The 21115-nt window shown below is 43.6% G+C and overlaps 1 protein-coding gene across 3 annotated transcripts; it reads right to left on the bottom strand.

Moving 5' to 3' along the window:
- Positions 1 to 204: 204 nt before the first annotated feature.
- Positions 205 to 19389, bottom strand: LOC139574059 (proteoglycan 4-like). 3 transcript variants are annotated; one of them, XM_071398207.1, is made up of 6 exons: positions 19277 to 19389; positions 16343 to 16588; positions 15736 to 15846; positions 15567 to 15630; positions 13673 to 13873; positions 205 to 9286 (listed from the first exon to the last, which is right to left on the bottom strand). In XM_071398207.1, the coding sequence occupies exons 2-6, from the start codon at positions 16545 to 16547 to the stop codon at positions 7936 to 7938; spliced, it is 1932 nt and encodes a 643-aa protein (XP_071254308.1). In that variant the 5' UTR covers positions 16548 to 16588; positions 19277 to 19389; the 3' UTR covers positions 205 to 7935. The 3 variants fall into 3 exon arrangements, with proteins under 3 accessions (XP_071254308.1, XP_071254307.1, XP_071254309.1); XM_071398206.1 differs by lacking the exon at positions 19277 to 19389 and having other exon boundaries at positions 16343 to 16769; XM_071398208.1 differs by lacking the exon at positions 19277 to 19389 and having other exon boundaries at positions 15736 to 15801; positions 16343 to 16769.
- Positions 19390 to 21115: the final 1726 nt, after the last annotated feature.

The raw sequence follows: 21115 nt of genomic DNA, 5'->3' as shown, positions 1-21115 counted from the left end.
ACAGTAAACAAATTACTTCCAAACAAATGAATACTGTGAATCACAATAAATAAACTAGCATCCTAATGATGTGTATTTATCAACTACAGTGCTGGCCTATGATTTCTATATGATTTCTAAAATAGGATCAGAATAATACTTTGGATTGTACGCTGCTCCTGTATGCTTCCAAGTAAACAAATAAACAACAATAATAATAATATGTTCCAGTACCTTAACATTTTATTCTAAAAGTCATTAGCTAATAGCACTATTCAGACTGAAATATGAGTATTTGTTATAGTTGGTTAAGGACTATTTATTTCAGATGGCTAGATAAAAACGTATATTTATGAATATAACTACTGTTCCCTGAAGGAGGGAATGGGTGTTAAACATACATATAAAATTACATTTTATTTGTCACATGCACTGAATACAACCTTACCGTGATACTTACTTACAAGTCCTTAACCAACAATGCAGTTTAAGAAAATAGAGTTAAGAAAATATTTACTAAATAAACTAAAGTAAAAAATTTAAAACATACTATGGAGAGTCAACGACCAATCACACCTGAAGCAAACTAAAAACACCCAACGGGCCAATGAATACAGAGTCCACCCTAGGGAGCCCCGCCTTCCTGGCTATAACACCGGGCCTTGCATTAATTTCCTCAAATCAGTACCACTACAGCGAGCCCAAACCCCCTGACGGCACAGGGCCAAAATATGTTATACCTCGTTCCTTCCTTTAAGGAACATTAGTTATATTCATAACTGTACATTCCCTTTCAGTCGGTCACTCGGCATAACATACTATGGTGACATACAATCATGTCAAAAGCCGGCTCAGGTGGTACCAAACTAGGAGGGCCACGGCAGCCCAAGCACACAGGTTCCACAGGCTCCAGAAAGGGGTTATAGAAGCCATCTTTTTCCCTAACCCTTATCCGAGAGGCATGACCTGTCAGAGCCTCATGAGGCCTGAACTGTCAGAGCCCCATATATATAGATAACCAGAACCTGCAGCAACTTGGTTATGCGCACTGACACGCTGCCACTGCATAGACCCCACGGTTCCAAGAACAATACTTATTTACCTTACGAGCCTGAAATGTCATAACTTGTAGAAGGCACTGCAAGTCCAAAACAACAGAACACCTGTCGTGACTTGGTAAAGCGCACACGTGCACTGCATAGCATTGACCAGAGCCCAAGGCTCAAATCCACAGGGAATTGTGGTAACCCTAAAAAAATTGATGTTTTATTGTCACGTACTGTACACCGGATAGGTGCAGTGAAATGTGTTGTTTTACAGGGTCGGGTATTCGACCCAGCTACCTTTTGGTTACTGGCCCAACGCTCTAACCACTACTGGCCCAATTCTACCTGCCGCTACCTGATAAATGCATACTGCGCACTGCCACCCATCAAGGCAGCCCAAGGCTCAAACCCACAGGAAAACTATGGTTAACCCGGACAAAATGCTGCCTAACATCGACCACGGCGGCCCAAGTCCATAGACCCTACCGGTTCCAAAAAGGCTCCCACAGAGACCCAAGGAGTCTGGAATGCCAGAACTCACACAAGGAACCGCAAGTCCAAAACAACAGGGCATCTGCTGTGACTTGAAAATGAGCATTTGTGTGCCGCCTCAACAACGAAACACGGCAGTCCAAGGCTCAAACCCACAAAAACTGTAGCAACCCGGATAATTGCACAATCTGCGCTCTGTCTAACTCCCGGACCCAGCCATAAGAACACTATGAAATCACACTGGGAGCAGTTACGTCCAAGAGATAAAACCTCACAAAGGCCTGTGGGGAATCCCATCTTGCTGCAGCACAGATATCACCAATCATAATTCCCCTGAACAATGCCCAAGACACTGCCACACCCATAGCGGAGTGAGGACGCACACCGCTAGGCAACCCTTGTCTTTTGCTGTACATGCCAATTAGATAGCCTCCACAATCCAATGAGAAAGACGATGCTTAGAAAGCAACCTACCCCAAGCTGGACTAGCGAAACAGACAAAAAACTGGTCACAAACATGAATATCCTTGATCCTATCCATATACTGTATGTGCGTAAAGCACGCACCAGACACAGGCCATGCAACTTCCTTTGTTCACTGGAAGCAAACGGAGGAGGTGAGACAGGGAACAGCTGAAAAGCTAGAGACCTGTAGGAATTAGGGTTAACCGTTAGGAGCAAAAGATGCATTAGGATGTAACACCACCTTGCAGGCGCAAACTCCAAACAGGAAGGGTGTACTGATAGCGTGTGGAGATTGCCCCAACGCACTTTGCCGCCAAGGCCATGAGCAGGACAGTCTTGTAGGAAAGGACCTTCAGGTCCACAGACTCCAATGGTTCAAAAGGAGGCTCACACAATGTGTCCAGGACCAAATCCAGGTAGGTCGGTGCCATATACTTAGACACTGGTCTGAGCCAATGCACGCCTTTCAGGAACCGCATCACCAGAGGATGAGACCCAGGGGTAGAGCCATCAATCCCTACATGACACCCCTAAGATGGCTGGCATTAAACTTATGGTATAGAAAAAGAAATGCCCTGCGCATAAAGCTCTTGCAAGAACATCAAAATATCCACCAAAGAGCTCTGAAAAGGAGAAAATACTTTAATCTTACACCAACTCTCAAACGCGCACAACTTATATGTTAGAGGAAGCTCGTGCCGACTGTATAGTCATAATCAAGTTCGAGGGTATAAAGCCCTAGCCTTCAATTTCAGCCTTTCAGGGGCCAAACCCACATATTCCACATCTACAGTTATGTATGCCAAACACTTCCGTGCGCCTGGGACAACAGATCCCGACAACACGGTACTCTCCACAGGTCCCCGCCTAACAGGTGGATGATGGGAACCAGGGTTGTCTGGCCCCCAGAATCAACAACAGACCCTCCTGACAGACCCTTTCAAGGTGGCCTGAATGAGGTCCACCGGAGGAAAAGCATAAAGCCAAACCTGAGGCCACTGATGTGCCAAAGAATTTGTTCCCCAGATCCTTTATTGAGAAGAACAAGCAACAATGCGTGTTTTCTCACAATGTGTAAAGATCTACGTCGGGCTTGCCGAACCGATCCCATATCTGGGCAACCACCGAGGGGTGAAGTTTCCACTCCATTAAGAGAGGACCCACCCTGGAAAGTAGATCCACACACACGTTGAGAGATCTGGAAGGTATGTCACACTGAGCAACAGGAAATGTGCATTGCTCCCTATGAGCAGATAACGGGCCAGGTTCAAGAGAGAGACTGTTGTCAGAACTTACCAACACATGCTGGCCCTCCAATATCAGAAGAAAGCGCCTCAGTGCCAGAAAAACAGCCAGTAGCTCCAGGTTATTGATATACAGTGCCCTTAGCGCTGTCGACCAAATCCCACTTTCCGAGTAGCCCACACACAGTGCTTGCCATCCCAGTGAGGATGCGTCTGTCGTGATCACCCTGCAGGACACTACCCAGCCAATGGGAACCCCCTGCAACAACAGTCGCAGGGTTCTCCAAGGAGTTAACACCCTCAGGCACGATGGGGATATCTTGAGCAACTGATGGCTATGGCGAGATGCATCCAGACGCGTAGCTACGTGAACCAATCACGGTGAAGCATCGACTCTAGTAGCCGCCGAAGCGTGAGTATTTTGAACTTGCACACCTGAAGGTGCTTGTCCAAACCACACAAGACCAGAATTGGATGCAGCGTTCCATTGCTCTTAGGAACTTGGGAATACCGGCTATACCAACCGCTCTGTACTCCTAACACGGGAACCACCCGAATAGACCACTTCCAAAGAAGTGAGGAAATGTCCTCTCTCAAAACAGGCGCTAGGACACACCCGCGATGACACCTCACATGCCCGCCACTGGGCGGAGCACACGGCCAACCTCCCATACATTGTCATCTGCAGGGGCGGTGCACCACCTTGAGGACTGCGATAATGTGGTCATTTTGTCATGTCCTCCCACAGCTACCACTCCCGACAACCTTGTGTCTGACTCAGGGAAGAGACTGATTTATGCTCACATATGGGTGATACCATACTTTTGATACCCTTGGACACCATAGATCCTTGGGTAGAAGCATTGCACACATTAATGCAAGTTGCTCTGGATAAGAGTGTTCACCAAATTACCAAAATGCGAATAAACAATGTCACCATTGACAGACAAAAAAAAGTGCTCTTGTTTGTCATTCTCAGTGGTGCATGACGTCGAGGCCCTGCATATGAAAAAGATCGGGGTCCAGATATCATAACCGAGTCTCCTAGTCATAGAGTTTGACGGGCGTTCATATGCTTTTTCCCAGCAGGAAAGCACTTCTACTTCCTGCTTTTGCTTCTTCTAGGAACGGTACTGCATGGACTCCATAGCTGAGCCAAACACTCCTTCGGCGAAATTGGCTTGCCCAAAACTCATTCCCCCCGCTCCGGTAGGTTATTTATGACAAACTAGCATGCAAGCCGTGCTCTATTCGGGAGCGAAGGACAAGGATTAGCCTCTCTGTTAGCCTCCGAGGCCAGGTGGCTAACTAGCGTTCCATACTAGCATGCAAGCGAAACGTGCCCCCTCTAAAACAGTTCCACATGTCATGCAACTTGGCTGAATGTGAGTTATTTCAAGTCAAAAAACGTAAAGAGAGTCAAGTGACACTTTATCGCAGTCATTACAGGTGGTAAAACTTTCCCCAACATGAGCTATCTCCGTTGCGAAGGAGAGCCATACAGCCGGCCGCTGCTCTGCAGCCCAATGTGACATCCGTGGTAGAAACATGAAGCTGCCTGAGCTAGCTCATCCACCTCCTTCTCCGAAAACCCCCCAGAACCAGTCAGAGACACCTCATCCTTTCCAGAATGCGGTTGCCCTTCAGGGAAGAAGAGAACCCAGCCAACTAGCCCATAGCTTGGCTGGGTTGCCCATCGGGGAATTGAACCCCAGTCCCCTGCATGACGGAGGGGAACAATTCCAACCACCAAACAGCCCTGAGGCCGCCGTAATTGTTTATTTTTTTTTAAAGAAAGGTATTTCTAAAGTAACCCCAATCTTCCTAAGAAGTCAACATACAATAGAGTCTAAATTCAGCCGGTGACACTGGTCACACGAACTAGTCCGTGCCAAGGCAGCCTGAGTGTATGTTTCCACCCCAGGCAAACAGGACAGCACTTGTGAGTATCTTTCAATTTCATTGTGAAATCATATGCCCTAGGCCATGGTCGGAGGTTCAAATCCAGCTGGTTAGCCTTTTTGACCATCTTACTCAAGCAAGGAAGCACAAGCACTACAGAGGTAGTCGGCTTTTTGCAAACACAAACCCTACTCAAGCAATGAAGCATTAGCTACACAAGCAGAGCAGAAAGTAATTCGCTTTTAGCTAACACAAAAACCGATACCAAGACCCAAAACTCTGTACTCGTCTTGGGGGACGAGTACAGAGCCGAATCCAGTAATCTTTGTGTGCTTGTAAATCGAGTGACAAGTTCTCCTCCAGGCGAGCTGAAGAGCGGAGAATTGAGGAAATGAATGCGAGCCCCGGGGTTATGGCTAGGAAAGTCGGGGCTTCTGATGGCGGACTTTGCATTCATTGGCCCGTCGGGCGTATTTTTTGTTTTCTTCAGGTGACTCCTCATAGTATGTCATACCGAGTGACCAACTGAAAAGGGAACCTTGAGTTACTCAAAGGCAGTTTATGGCTCTAATTCCATAGTATAGTATATACAGTTGAAGTCGGAAGTTTACATACACTTAGGTTGGAGTCATTAAAACTTGTTTTTCAACCACTCCACAAATTTCTTTGGTTTTGGCAAATCTACTTTGTGCATGACAGAACAAATTTTCCCCAATTTTTTTTACAGACAGATTATTTCACTTATAATTAACTGTATCACAATTCCAGTGGGTCAGAAGTTTACATACACTAAGTTGACTGTGCCTTTAAACAGCTTGGAAAATTCCAGAAAATGATGTCATGGCTTTAGAAGCTTCTGATAGGCTAATTGACATCATTTGAGTCAATTGGAGGTGTACCTGTGGATGTATTTCAGGGCCTACCTTCAAACTCAGTGCCTCTTTGCTTGACATCATGGGAAAATCAAAAGAAATCAGCCAAGACCTCAGAAAAAAAAATTGACCTCTAAAAGCCTGGTTCATCCTAGGGAGCAATTTCCAAACGCCTGAAGATACCACATTCATCTGTACAAACAATAGTACGCAAGTATAAATACCATGGGACCAATCATACCGCTCAGGAAGGAGATGCATTCTGTCTCCTAGAGATGAACGTACTTTGGTGCGAGAAGTGCAAATCAATCCCACAACAACAGCAAAGGACCTTGTGAAGATGCTGGAGGAAACATGTAGAAAAGTATCTATATCCACAGTAAAACGAGTCCTATGTCGACATAACCTGAAAGGCCACTCAGCAAGGAAGAAGCCACTGCTCCAAAACTGCCATAGAAAATGCAGGCTACGGTTTGCAACTGCACATGGGGACAAAGATTGTACTTTTTGGAGAAATGTCCTCTGGTCTGATGAAACACAAATTGAACTGTTTGGCCATAATGACCATTGTTATGTTTGGAGGAAAAAGGGGTAGGCTTGCAAGCCGAAGAACACCATCCCAACCGTGAAGCACGGGGGTGGCAGCATCACGTTGTGGGGTGCTTTGCTGCAAGAGGGACTGGTGAAGCAACATCTCAAGACATCAGTCGGGAAGTTAAAGCTTGGTCACAAATGGGTCTTCCAAATGGACAATGACCCCAAGCATACTTCCAAAGTTGTGGCAAAATGGATCAAGGATAACAAAGTCAAGGTATTGGAGTGGCCATCACAAAGCCCTGACCTCAATCCCATAGAAAATTTGTGGGCAGAACTGAAAAAGTGTGTGTGAGCAAGGAGGCCTACAAACCTGACTCAGTTACACCAGCTCTGTCAGGAGGAATGGGCCAAAATTCACCCAACGTATTGTGGGAAGCTTGTGGAAGGCTACCCAAAACTTTTGACCCAAGTTAAACAATTTAAAGGCAATGCTACCAAATACTAATTGAGTGTATGTAAACTTCTGACCCACTGGGAATGTGATGAAAGATATAAAAGCTGAAATAAATCATTCTCTCTACTATTATTCTGACATTTCACATTCTTAAAATAAAGTGTTGATCCTAACTGACCTAAGACAGGGAATTTTTACTAGGATTAAAATGTCAGGGAATTGTGAAAAACTGAGTTTAAATGTATTTGGCTAAGGTGTATGTAAACTTCTGACTTCAACTCTATAGAACAGTGGAGGCTGCTGAGGGGATGGAATGTTGGCCCATGGAAATCACATGTGTGATACCATTCCATTTATTCCGTTCCATCCATTACTATGAGCCGTCCTCCCCTCAGCAGCCCCCACTGATATAGAAGAGTTAGAGATCGGACTGACAATAAATTAGAATACACAGATATTACCCGTTATTTGCTGTCGGTCGATTTACACTGTGGTGTAGTTGATTGTTGGGGTTAAAGTTGATTGTTGTAAAATGCAGTCTGTGAGCAGTGTTTTCAAAAAGTGCACTTGTAGATGGAGGCCTGGGCTTGCACTGTCTGTTGATAATTGAAGTAGTACTGTAGCTGTGCTGTTAGCCACATTATGCAAGCGTTTAAGATCAATACATCTGGATATAAGGTGCCAGTGCTTAGCTAACCACAACTTGTCTATATCAATGAATAAATCACAGCCTTGCTGGTACGACCCCGCCGTTTTAAAGCCATGTCAAGGTCTAGTTGGTTCCAGACAGCCAGTCTCAGTCTGGTATAGTTCAGTTTTGACATGGCCTGGTTGGTTTACCTCCGTAGTATTGCAATATATCCGTTTGTCACAGTTGGGTGTGGCCAGTCTTTCCCCCTCCCCCATCCCAGCGTGTCCTCTCTCTTTCTCTCTCTCTCTCTCTTTCACCACTTGTGCTGACTGTGCACTGATCTCCTCTTCTCCTCCAGAGACACGCCCTCCTCCTGGCTGACCCGACAGTCCTTTATGTCCTCCATCTCCACCTCATCATCCTTCCCTTTCTCTGGGGGGCTCTGAGCCACAGCAGGGTCCTCCTCTTCCTCCTCCTTCATTACCTCAGCCGTACGCACCACAGAGAACTCCATCTGACTGTCCGGGCTGGCTTTGACTATGGTAACACTCCCCACCTCCAGCTTGTCCTCTAAAGGGCCTCCGCTGGTGGGGGAGATCTTGACGGAGGTTGAGGTGGGGGAGACTTTCATGGGGTCCACAGTGGGGAAGACTTTCACAGGAACAGCAGTGGGAGAAACTTTGTCGGCCCTGACAGTAGCAAGGCTCTCAACCTTGTCCTCTGGCCCTTTCGTGGTGGGTGAGGTTTCGTCCACCTTGACAAAAGTAGTAGTATTCTTTAGAATGCTACGGGGTAGAGTGGTGGGGGACACCATTAAGGGGGTAGAGGCAGGAGAGAGATTTAAGGGAGTAGGGGCAGGGGAGACATTTAACGGGCTAGAGGAAGGAAACACTTTTCTGGATGACAGGCCAGGGGAGACTTGTATGGGGGAAGGGGTAGGAGAAACATTTAAGGGAGTAGGGGAGGGGAACACTTTTCTGGAGGACAGGTCAGGGGAGACATTCAAGAGGTTAGAGGTTGGAGAGGCTTGTACAGGGGTAGGGATAAGAGAGACATTTAAGGCGCTAAGACTAGGGTTATTATAGGAGCCTTGGGTAAGGGGTAATATCTCAGGGGTCATGGGGGTGACTTGTACTGGGGTGGTGGGGGAATCTTGCATTGGGGGTGTTAGAGGGGAGACGCCTCCTGGACTCGCGTTGGGAGTGACTGGTACGGGACTCTCAGTGGGGGACACTACAAAAGTGACCCTAGTGGGGTACATTTTAACAGGAGCCATATCAGTGTCGTCAGGTGCACCAGAGTCCAGGCTGGGCTGGGACGACAGGATCTTAACAGGGCTGGAGGTCTGCACTGGAGCAGTCTTCACTGGAGCAGTGAAGAGGGGTTCATCTTCTACCATGGGCTGGCTCAGTGGCACTTTGGCCCCCACTGGATCACTACCTCTGCGTGGTGAGAACAGAACCAGACTCTTCTTCCGCTTGGCCGCGATGGGAACCACACCATTGGTGCTGTCCGTTTTGACGTCTTTGAACATGCTCCGCAGGTTGTACCCCTCCTTCCTCTGGGGGTCCTCCTCATCCCCCTTCTCACTATCCAGGGCCTCCGATTGGTCTAACTGGTCACCAGACCCCTGATCCTTTTTGTCCATGTGGGTGACTCGGAACCTGCAGGTATACGGACCTCAATTAGTTAAGTACATCACTACGATGAGGACATTACATAGCATAACTGTACACATGTAAAGTACTTAAACACAAACACAAAGGCCTCTGAATCCTCATAATCCTAAATCCTGAACCCCCTAGAGTCGAATGAGCACAATAAAAACAAAAACATCAAAATCTGTCAGTTTAAGCTAGAGATATCAGCATCTGCGGTGGAAGGTGGTAGAGCAGTGTTTGTCAGACCAGGACACATCCCGGAAATCGGTCTTTTCGAACACGTACACTACATGACCAAAAGTATGTGGACACCTGGTCCTGCTCATCGAACATCTCATTCCAAAATCATGGGCATTAATATGGAGTTGGTCCCCCCTTTGTTGCTATAACAGCCTCCACTCTTCTGGGAAGGCTTTCCACGAGACGTAGTAACATTGCTGCAGGGACTTGCTTCCATTCAGCCACAAGAGCATTAGTGAGGTCGGGCACTGATGTTGGGCAATTAGGCCTGGCTTGCAGTCGGCGTTCCAATTCATCCCAAAGGTGTTTGATGGGGTTGAGGTCAGGGCTCTGTGCAGACTAGTCAAGTTCTTCCACACCAATCTCGACAAACCATTTTTGTATGGACCTTGCTTTGTACACAGGGGCATTGTCATGCTGAAACAGGAAAGGGCCTTCCCCAAACTGTTGCCACAAAGTTGGAAGCACAGAATCATCTAGAATGTCATTGTATGCTGTAGCGTTAAGATTTACCTTCACTGGAACTAAGCCCCAGACTATTATTCCTCCTCCACCAAACTTTACAAATTTTACGGCGAGCTCTACACCACTCCAGCCGACACTTGGCATTGCACATGGTGATCTTAGGCTTGTGTCCGGCTGCTAGGCCATGGAAACCAATTTCCTGAAGCTCCCGATGAACAATTATTGTGCTGACGTTGTTCCCAAAGCAGTAAAATTACTTTAAAGTACTACTTAAGTCGTTTTTGGGGGGTATCTGTACTTTACTATTTATATTTTTGACAACTTTTACTTCACTACATTCCTAAGGAAAATAATGTACTTTTTACTCCATATATTTTCCCTGACACCCAAAAGTACTAGTTACAATTTGAATGCTTAGCAGGACAGGAAAATGGCCCAATTCACGCACTTATCAAGAGAACATCCCTGGCATCTCTACTAACCCCGGATCTGATGGACTCACTAAACACAAAGGATTTGTTTGTAAATTACAGTGCATTCGGAAAGTATTCAGACCCCTTCCCCTTTTCCATATTTTGTTAAGTTACAGCATTATTCTAAAATGTATTAAATACATGTTTTTCCTCATCAATGTACACACGATACCTCATAATGACAAAGCAAAAGGTTTTTAGAAATGTATTAAATTTTTTTTGCAAATGTATTAACATTTTTAAACAGAAATACCTTATTTACATAAGACCCTTTGCTATGAGACTCGAAATTGAGCTTAGGTGCATCCTGTTTTCATTGATCCTCCTTGAGATGTTTTTACAACTTGATTGGAGTCCACCTGTGGTAAATTCAATTGATTGGACATGATTTGGAAAGGCACACACCTGTCTATACATGGTCCCACAGTTGACAGTGTATCTTTGACCTCAATCAAGCAATGAGGTCAAAGGAATTGTCCGTAGAGCTCCGAAACAGGATTGTTTTGAGGCACAGAGCTGGGGAAGGGTACCAAATTATGTCTGCAGCATTGAAGGTCCCCAAGAACAGAGTGGCCTACATCATTCATAAATGGAAGAAGTTTGGAACCACCAAGACTTTTCCTAGAGCTGGCTGCCCGGCCAAACTAAGTAATCGGGGGAGAAGGGCCTTGGTCAGGGAGGTGACCAAGAACCTGATGGTCACTCTAACAGAACTCCAGAGTTCCTCTGTGGAGATGGGAGAACCTTCCAGAAGGACAACCATCTCTACACCACTCCACCAATCAGACATTTATGGTAGTATGATCAGACAAAAACCACTCCTCATTAAAAGGCACATGACAGCCCACTTGGAAATTGCCAAAAGGCACCTAAAGGACTCTCAGACCATGAGAAACAAGTTTCTCTGGTTTGATGAACTCTTTGGCCTGAATGCCAAGCATCACGTCTGGAGGAAACCTGGCACCATCCCTACGGTGAAGCATGGTGGTGACAGCATCATGCTGTGGGGACGATCCTGTTCCCTCAGGATCGAGGGAAAGATGAACAGAGCAAAGTACTGAGAGATGCTTGGTGAAAACCTGCTCCAGAGCACTCAGGACCTCAGACTGGGGCAAAGGTTCACCTTCCAACAGGACAACAACCCATGCACACAGCCAAGACAACGCAGGAGTGGCTTCGGGACAAGTCTCTAAAAGCCCTTGAGTGGCCAGAGTGTGGCCCAGCCAGAGCCTGGACTTGAACCCGATCAAACATCTCTGTAGAGACCTGAAAATAGCTGTGCGGCGACACTTCCCATCCAACCTGACAGGGCTTGAGAGGATTTGCAGAGAAGAATGGGAGAAACTCCCCAAATACAGGTGTGCCAAGCTTGTAGCGTTATACCCTAATTGTTGTCAAAGGTGCTTCAACAAAGTACTAAGTAAAGGGTCTGAATACTTATGTACATTTGATATTTCATTTTTATTTTTTATTTGCAAAAACTTTGAAAACTGTTTTTGCTTTGTCATTATGGGGTATTGTGTGTAGATTGATGATGAAAAAAACGATTTAATAAATTTTAGAATGAGGTTGTAACATCAAGTCAAAGGGTCTGAATTCTTTCCGAATGCACTGAGTGCTGGAGTATGACCGTGGCTATCCGTAAGAATTTTTCTTAATGGTGCCGTCTGGTTTGCTTAATATAAGGAATTTGAAATTAGTTATAATTTTGATACTTAAGTATATTATAGCAATTACATTTACTTTTGATACTTAAATATATTTAAAACAAAATACTTTTAGACTTTTACTCAAGTAGTATTTCACTGGATGACTTTCACTTTTACTTGAGTCATTTTCTATTTAGGTAGCTTTACTTTTACTCAAGTATGACAATTGGATACTTTTTCCACCACTGTTTAAGAGGCCGTTTGGAACTCGGTAGTGAGTGTTGCAACCGAGGACAGACGATTTTTACACGCTATGCGCAATAGCACTTGGTGGTCCCGTTCTGTGAGCTTGTGTGGCCTACCACTTTGCGGCTGAGCCGTTGTTGCTCCTAGACGTTTTCACTTCACAATAACAGTACTTACAGTTGACCGGGGCAGCTTTAGCAGGGCAGAAATTTGATGAACTGACTTGTTGGAAAGGTGGCATCCTATGATGGTGCCATGTTGAAAGTCAGTGAGCTCTTCCTTAAGGTCATTCTACTGTCAATGTTTGTCTATGGAGATTGCATGGCTGTGTCCTCAATTGTATACACCTGTCAGCAATGGGTGTGGCTGAAATAGTCAAATTCACTCATCTGAAGGGGTGTCCATATACTTTTGTATATATAGTGTACATGTCGGTTGTTTGCTCTAGGATGCTCACAAGACTCATCTGAAGTTAGCCTGGTACCAGTTTTTTTTTTTTAAATGGAAGTATATATGAAAGTAGTTTCAGTGGTGTAAAGTACTTAAGTAAAAATACTTGAAAGTACTACTTAAGTCGTTTTTTGGTGTATCTGTACTTTACTATTTATATTTGGACTACTTTTACTTCTCTACATTCCTAAAAAAAAGAAGTAGTTTTTACTCCATACATTTTCCCTGACACCTTAATTAAAGCAATTTGAACACTTAGCAGGACAGGACAATTGCCTACTGTCATCCCTACTGTTTCTGATCTGGCGGACTCACTAAGCACATGTTTCGTTTTAAAATTATATCTTAGTGTTGGAGCGTGCCCCTAGCTATCTGTAAATTAAAATAACAAGAAAATGAGGCTGTCTGGTTTGCTTAATATAAGCAATTTTACATTATTTATACTTTTGATACTTAAGTATACTTGGCTACACTCCTCTGTGGAAGGGGTTCTACATGGAACCCAAAAGAGTTCTACCTGGAACCAAAAGGGTGCTATCTTCAACCTAAAATGGTTTTTCGGCTGTCCCCATAGGAAACACCTTTGAAGAAACCTTTTTGGTTACAGCTAGAACCTTTTTGGTTCCAGCTAGAACCCTTTTGGATGCCATGTAGAAACCTTTCCACGGAGGGTTCTACATGGAACCCAAAAAGGTTCTACGTGGAACCCAAAAAGGTTCTACCTGGAACCAAAAAGGGTTCTCCTATAGAGACAGCCGAATAACCCTTTTGGAGCACTTTTTCTAAGAGTGTAAATAAAGGTTTAAATAAATAAATATGAATGTATTGTGTTGTCAAACACCAGTGGGCAGTCCAGTGTGACTCACCTTCCCACAGCGAACACAGTGGACTCTCTCCTCTCTCCCGGCGTTCTCGGCTTATTGGTCCGAGGTACACGGCTCCGGCGTCGGGCCTTCTTGGAGCGCCCTTGCACACAGAGCGTGCAGGACTTGTGGTCAAGCTGGGCTCCAGAGTGCACGGTGTGGTGATGAGGTGGAATACCACCCAGGCTCTCTTTGCGCAGTAACCTTTCGGAAAGACAAAGAAGGAATCACTCTGTCATATGTATTTTCCATTCAAACACACTGAACCCTGACTAAGCAAAAACATCCAAAGCCAAAGACACTTTTCCAAGAAGCAGCTGCCGGTTTATAGCATATTTATTGGAATCTGTCTGTGAAATATGAATCTCTAGTGTGATCTATTAGTCCCTTGGTTCCCGACTCTGACCGCCTCTGTCCGTGACCTCCCTCCCATCAGGACTACAGCGTCCCTGGGGAGGTGTCTGTAGCTGTGCTGTAGCTGGCTGAGAGAGGAGAGTGTGGGAAGAATACGAATGGGTGGCCAATGAATGCCACAGCCCTGTAGGCTGCTATCAGTCTGAGCACTAGCTTGGCAAACAGGCAGGAACACTAAAACACTCAACCTAGAGGTGCCAAGTAAGAACCTGGATTTAATTAAAAAGCATAAATCAGTTTTCCTTTCTCTAATACGCTAGTAGCACATCACAGCTATATTATCACAGCACATCACTGGGTCGGAGTTTCTCTCAAATGCCCTCGATCATCTCAACCTAGAATGCTTTATATGCAGTGGTGGGAAAAGTATCCAATTGTCATACTTGATTAAAAGTAAAGATACCTTAATAGAAAATAACTCACGTGAAAGTCATCCAGTAAAATACTACTTGAGTAAAAGTCTAAAATGTCAAAAGTAAAATATTTTCTTTAGGAATGTAGTGAAGTAAAAGTAAAAGTAAATAGTAAAGTACAGACCCCAAAAAACTACTTTAGTAGTACCTTAGTATTTTTACTTAAGTACTTTATACCATTTATATGGATGTGAGTAGTAGCATGTTGTTGGGAGCTGTTGTAGAATAGATGTTTTCTCTTGTTCTGTTGCTTCCTCAAATGCTTTATATGGACGTGAGCAACACTTCGTTGGCGTACAGTTGTAGCATAATATGTTGAGAGACTATTTGTGTTTTGCCTCAGAACACAGAAGTAAAGATCAAATCCCATAATAGAGCTGCTGATGCCAGGGCAACAATAAGCCAGGTGGCCCCATGGGACAGACAGCCCAAGGTAAGACTGCATACACAGCTGCCTACAGGGACACAGGAACAGAGGGGCTGGGCACCCCACTGTAAAGCTACCATCTGGTCCCAGGATAAAATACAAGCTACACACAATACACTTTATCCAGGCTCAGTCTGACTACTAGAGGCACAATGAAATGTACACCCATTATTGTGGCCTCTCTGAAAACTCCACACCCTAAAGCAGGAGGGAAAAGTAGTATAGTACACCGAGTACAGAAGACCTACATTTGAACCATATGTATTATGTACCACATAAAGACTGGTTTGTTTAAGAGCTAAAAGGAACTAGGACTCTATTACTTGAGAGAGTTGGTGCTCTTAGGAAGTAAGGTGCTTGTTTACCTTAGCTCTGCACACTAAAAGACTTTCACCAAGGGTGATAATACAGCCATGGAGTAATGCCAGTCAGATGAACTAAGCATCATGTAAATCAATGTTTTATATCTAAAAGAGGCTTAATGTTTGAACAAGCTGTGCTTCATTTTCTGAATCAAAACAGTTCACATTTTTAAGTGTACTTATTTTCAGTATATTTTTAAGACAAGGTGAATGTGAATCCACTTACATGACTAATAGATAGCATAGCCAAATCAAAAAAAGTTGGTATTAGCTATACATACGTAGGATCATGATGTTCACAAATATCCTGTTTTCCTAGCATCTCCTTGAAGGCTTCCATGTTGGCTAGAAGGCAAAACAGAACACAAAAAATACACATTTATTTTAAAGTGTAATTCCTAAGGTATTGACGAAATCTAGTATCTATTGTGTTGTTTCTTGAGTTACTACCTTCATTTTCAATGATGCACTTCAGGATTTGTTCAACAGTGTCTTGATGGTCCCCTTCTTCATCATCTGTAACATATGAAAGATTGTCTGACGAAGCAGCTTGCCCCCAAGCTTGCTCCGTCATCATTCACGATTATTAAAGGAAATTCTCAAAGTTGTCGACCTTAAGCATTTTTTTCACCACTTATTTCTTGTTTGTGTGAATCAACCGATTCTACAGCTCATTGAAGGTAGTTTATTTCAACTAAAGCATCCAGTAACGGGCCGGCTTTTGAAGTACCCAGTAATTTAATATGGAAAATATGACTTCTTTGTGAGTGTCCAATGTTTACATAGGAATTCATTTAATTCAAGCTGAATAACATCCTCTTAAACTAAATAGTACAAGAGTTCCTCTGTTTCCTGTTCAGGAAAGGGCCAAGGCCCTTGGGATAAAGACCGACACCTCTGAAAAAAGTCACACATACGTATCTGCCTCAGAAAATCAATAATGGACGCTTGTTAACTTCTTCAAGTCATATCCCTGATCCTGACATCAATGGATAGATCAAAGCCAATATATAAAACTCTTTCTGACAGATCCTTGTTTTCCCTGGTAGATACTTACCATTCTTGTCTGGTCCCAGTTTCTGCTCACACTCCTCCTCATCTTCATCTTCCTCCTCCCCTGTCCTGCAGCGGTAGCCCTTCTTCTTCAGAAGGTGGCAGACCAGGAAACCCAGGAGGCCCGTGATGAAGAAGAAGAAAACCAGGAGGAAGATCATGTATGGGGGAGGGGGTTCACCCACTGTCGATGCCTCCAGGTCCGTCATCTCTCAGCAGTCTTCACTCACCCTCTATCTGTACCGTAGTCCTATATAGGCAATGGGCACATACATATGTACTGTACTGTAGAGTCAGTGATGAAACCTTGAAGGGGGTCCCCCACCACACTTAACAGACGTCAACTGTTGATCCATTCAGCAGCATTGATGGGCCTGCGTGCGTGGTCTTGTCTGGCCATCTGAGCCTCCTGTGTGGAATAGATACACCCCCCCCCCCCCCCCCCCCCCCCTCAGGTTCCGTGCGTACCGCTGGCTAAAGCCAACTTTATCTATCTCAGCAGGCAGAGCTGGGCCAGTGGGTACACACCCTCGGATGTTTTTTCACTGGGCATCTTAACCAACACACACACACACACACACACACACACACACACACACACACACACACACACACACACACACACACACACACACACACACACACACACACACACACACACACACACACACACACACACACACACAGACACACTGTGTTAAATTCCACAGGCCAAGGAGTGAGGCATTCATCAGTGACTCATTAATTCAAATTCCGTTGTATGGTCCTTGATAGGTTGTAAAACCTGGCCAGCAAAATAACTCACTGTTTGTACTGCAATGTTATTTTTAAAGTTGTGAATTAAAAAGTTTCATGTTTATGCTTACAGAGGAAGTTGGTCAATATTTTGGTCCATATTTTTCAGTTGAACTCTTATTACAGAGGGCCTAGACACAACCACCTAAAGCCCATCACTCCAGCAGTTCAGACATATACTTCATTGCAGTTCCCCAGCAGCTTTAGAATTCCTGTGTCCCTCTAAAGAAAAAAAAGTACATTCCCTTCTGCCTACTCTCCCAGCCTGACATTTTTACAATATGTGGGTGGAATTGGAAATGTATGGCAACTAATGTTTCTGTGAAATGTACAGTCTATCTGTCCCTCTAAATCATGCCACTTACTGATAAGGCTGTCACTAGTATAGTGCCACTGTCACAAGAGGACCAGTCCTGTATACAGATGACATGTTCTGTCAGACTTATATCAATTGATTATAGATTCTTAGTAAATCTGTTGAATTACAATGAGGTAATTTGCAGTAAACATTGAATTTGCAGCAAAAAATGACAGGAAAGGACACGAGCAAACTGAACTATGGGGCAGAATATCTCTGCATCAGCATAAGCACAGATAATCTTGAGGTGACTCAGCAATATAATGCACTCCATCAGGAACACACACATTGATGACACTGCAGCAACATACTGTGTTTTTCCCCGTAACTGACGGCAAGCTCTGCACTAATAACACGTCAAGCAGCATTTTTAAGAATAGCATAAAAAAGACGTGATTCAATTGAGCCATTGATTTTTATTTGTGATTCCTGCTGTTGTTTATTTGTGATGCCTGCTGTTTTCCCCTTTTATTTCCTAGAGATTCATATAATTTCAAACTAGCTACAAATTAGGCCATTTGAATTTCATAGATTAGTATCATATCAAATATACCTGACTTCTACTCACCATGGCTGACTGTTTCCACATTCCGACTCCTTCAGTGACATACATGACCTTTTGAATATCAACTTCCTTTCAGATAACCTTTACCATAACTTCAACTGTGAGGAATGCACAGCTGTGCAGTAAATGTTTTTGGGGAGGGTAAGTGTTTAGGGGCATATTTGCATTACTGCATCATCAACATTAATTGTCTCAGTTCAAGTTCAAGTCTAGGGCTACACAAGTGACCTTGAGCTCAGTGATGACTACCTGACCTGCTGTTACTAATCCTATTACAAAAAACACTACAGCTACATGCTTACATAATTCACTATAAACTAAAGACAGGCAATGGACAGTCAGTACAGCTATTGGCCACTAACTAGCATGTTGGTTAGGCAGGTGACAGAAGGTGAGCCCTTGAAAAAAATCATAAACTCTATTTGATCAATGGATATACTTAACCTATTTAAGATCTTTCCACACTTTGTTAAGGAAACACTGTAGCCTAACACTGTAGTTTACGTCAAGTTTGTTTAGATTTTCTAAAGACTTTAATCACTATTATTTAGTAAGAACACCTTTATACACTGATTATAGTGCATCCTTTGTCAGACAGCATTTAGGAATGTTCAAGTTCAACTTTTGCACTATCCTTTTAACCGAAAATAGTGAAGTCCGTTAATCAATTGTGCCGTGAGCGGCGGTGGCCCATGACTGCAACCGTAGCCTCGAAGACCCAGAACAGAGTGACCATGACCATCCCGCAGTGCACTCTATCTTTTACAAGTTTTTGCCGGCCTCGTTGCCCATGATGGCACATCTGCCCTTGGCTTTGTACATGCGCTAGTTTAGCTATGACACGCACACATATGGTGGAATTTTGACAATGACAAATGTGACAAAACCAGATATTCTTGCTGAGTCTAGTCTGAGTCGGAACTTGACCGAGAATGCACTTGAGTGTATGATACGCTCCATCATCGTGACTAAAATCAGGCGCTCTTCCGTAATTAATCAATGACACAATGCTGCGACAAATCACAAATATATCTATTAATTCTAATAATATAATTGCATAGTAATACTGTATATATCGCTGAGCATAACAACATAGTCGCGATTCATTTGCTGCATCATACGCTCCCCAGGTTCGCTTGCTGATTTGAACATCCCACCCGCCCATCGACAACCTATAATAAAACATTCCCCTTGATCATTATTTAACGAGCCCTACTCACGTTCTTTCCGAAACATTAGGAACCCGTAGTAAATGTGGTTGCTATCCCCATAGGTGTGTGGTCTCCTGTAGTAAGTCTTTTGAGGTGCGCTTGTTGTCTTCTGACTGAACGAGAGCTGCTCTGGAGTAAACCGAGGGGAAGAGATTCGTTATTTAAAGGGAAAATTATTATTTAAAGGGAAAATAACCCGTGTTTTTCTATTTTGAGGCCAGATTTTTGGACTGTTATATTTGTACAATTCATCCAATTGGTCCAATTAATCTAGGCTAACCATTAAGTAATTTAAACGATTATTATAGTAGTCCTGTTAAAACTACAAACACAAATGAGGGTTAACTAAAATTAGATGTTGGTACTTGAAGAACACCCTCTTAGAACAAAATAATAGCTGGACAGGTTCACACATGGCATGATTAAACCAAAGTGATATCAAACATGAATTTTGTCAGCACCTTGCATTATCCACATTAAAGGGGGAAACATTTGGATAACCAGAAGATATAGGCTACTGTATGTGAGGTAGGTCTATTTAGGCCTACCTCACATACAGTCAAAGTTGCAGGCCCATTATGATATTCCGAGAGACCAACTTGGCATATATAACAAGGCAATTAGAAATGCCATACGGACAAATTTTTCTGACTTGATCACTAATAATCAGAATAATTCGAGAGTGCTCTTCTCAACCATTGATGACTTGATAAATCCTACCCTCGCAAACCTACATGAACTTTCCTTGCAATCTAAATGTGATGAGTTTGCTGCATATTTCAGAGATAAGATAGCAAACATGTGGCTGGGTATCAGTCAATCAAGACCCGATGAGAAGTTTGATGATATGTGCCCCAGTCTATCACGCAAAGGCACTATGGAGTTATTTTCCCTGGTTGACACAGACATACTCAGGTAAGTGATATCACAACTTAAGCCTTCTACCTGCCTTCTCGATCCTATCACCAACACCTTCTTAAAAACAGTTTTTAATTGCATATCTGAAGAAATGCTATCTATTGTTAATCCCTCCCCACTGCACTAAAAACTGCTATGGTGAACCTAGGTACCTATTATTGGAGCCAAAGCACAGAGACAGAATCTGGCTGCATATTTTAATTCACAAGCAATAAAGATAAAACACCAGGTAAAAAAAATCTAGGTGTCATTTTAGATTCTGAACTCAAATTCGAATCACACATTAGGAATATGACCAAATAGATTTTTACCACCTGAGGAACATTATCAAGGTGCGGCCATTTCTGTCTCAGGCTGATACAGAGAGCATCATACATGCTTTTATTAGAAGCAGACTTGACTACTGTAATGCTCTCCTGTCTGGTCTAACCAAGAAAGCCATTGGTAAACTGCAAAACATATAGACAAAGACCGAGACGGAGAGCACACATTACACTGGTTTTAAAGTCTTTGCACTGGCTGCCTGTGAGTTTTATAATTCATTTTAAGATTCTTCTATTGGTTTTTAAATCAAACCATGATTGTGCACCCCAATACCTATCAGACATGCTTTTGAGTTATGTACCCAGTAGGTCCCTCGGGTCCTTTGGCCTTTTCACTATTACAATGCTTAGGACTAACAGGCTTGGAGAGGCAGCCTTTAGTTACTATTCCCCCTGCCTGCTGAATAGCCTGCCAGAGAACCAAGAGGGGCAGAAACTTTGGGCATATTTAAAAGAGATCTTAAAAACACCTTTTTTAGCTTTGCTTTTTCTTAGGGTGCTTTTCAGTCTTTCAGTTTTTGTTATTATTATTTTGTTTTATCCTCTTATGTCTGTTATTTTTTATTTATATATTTTTCCTGTGAAGCACGTTGTGTTGCGTTCATGT

Source organism: Salvelinus alpinus, chromosome 4, assembly GCF_045679555.1.
Source record: "Salvelinus alpinus chromosome 4, SLU_Salpinus.1, whole genome shotgun sequence".
NCBI classification, from domain to species: Eukaryota; Metazoa; Chordata; class Actinopteri; order Salmoniformes; family Salmonidae; genus Salvelinus; species Salvelinus alpinus.
Note: the sequence above shows the minus strand (reverse complement) of the source record. Positions and strands in the feature narration are given on the sequence as shown.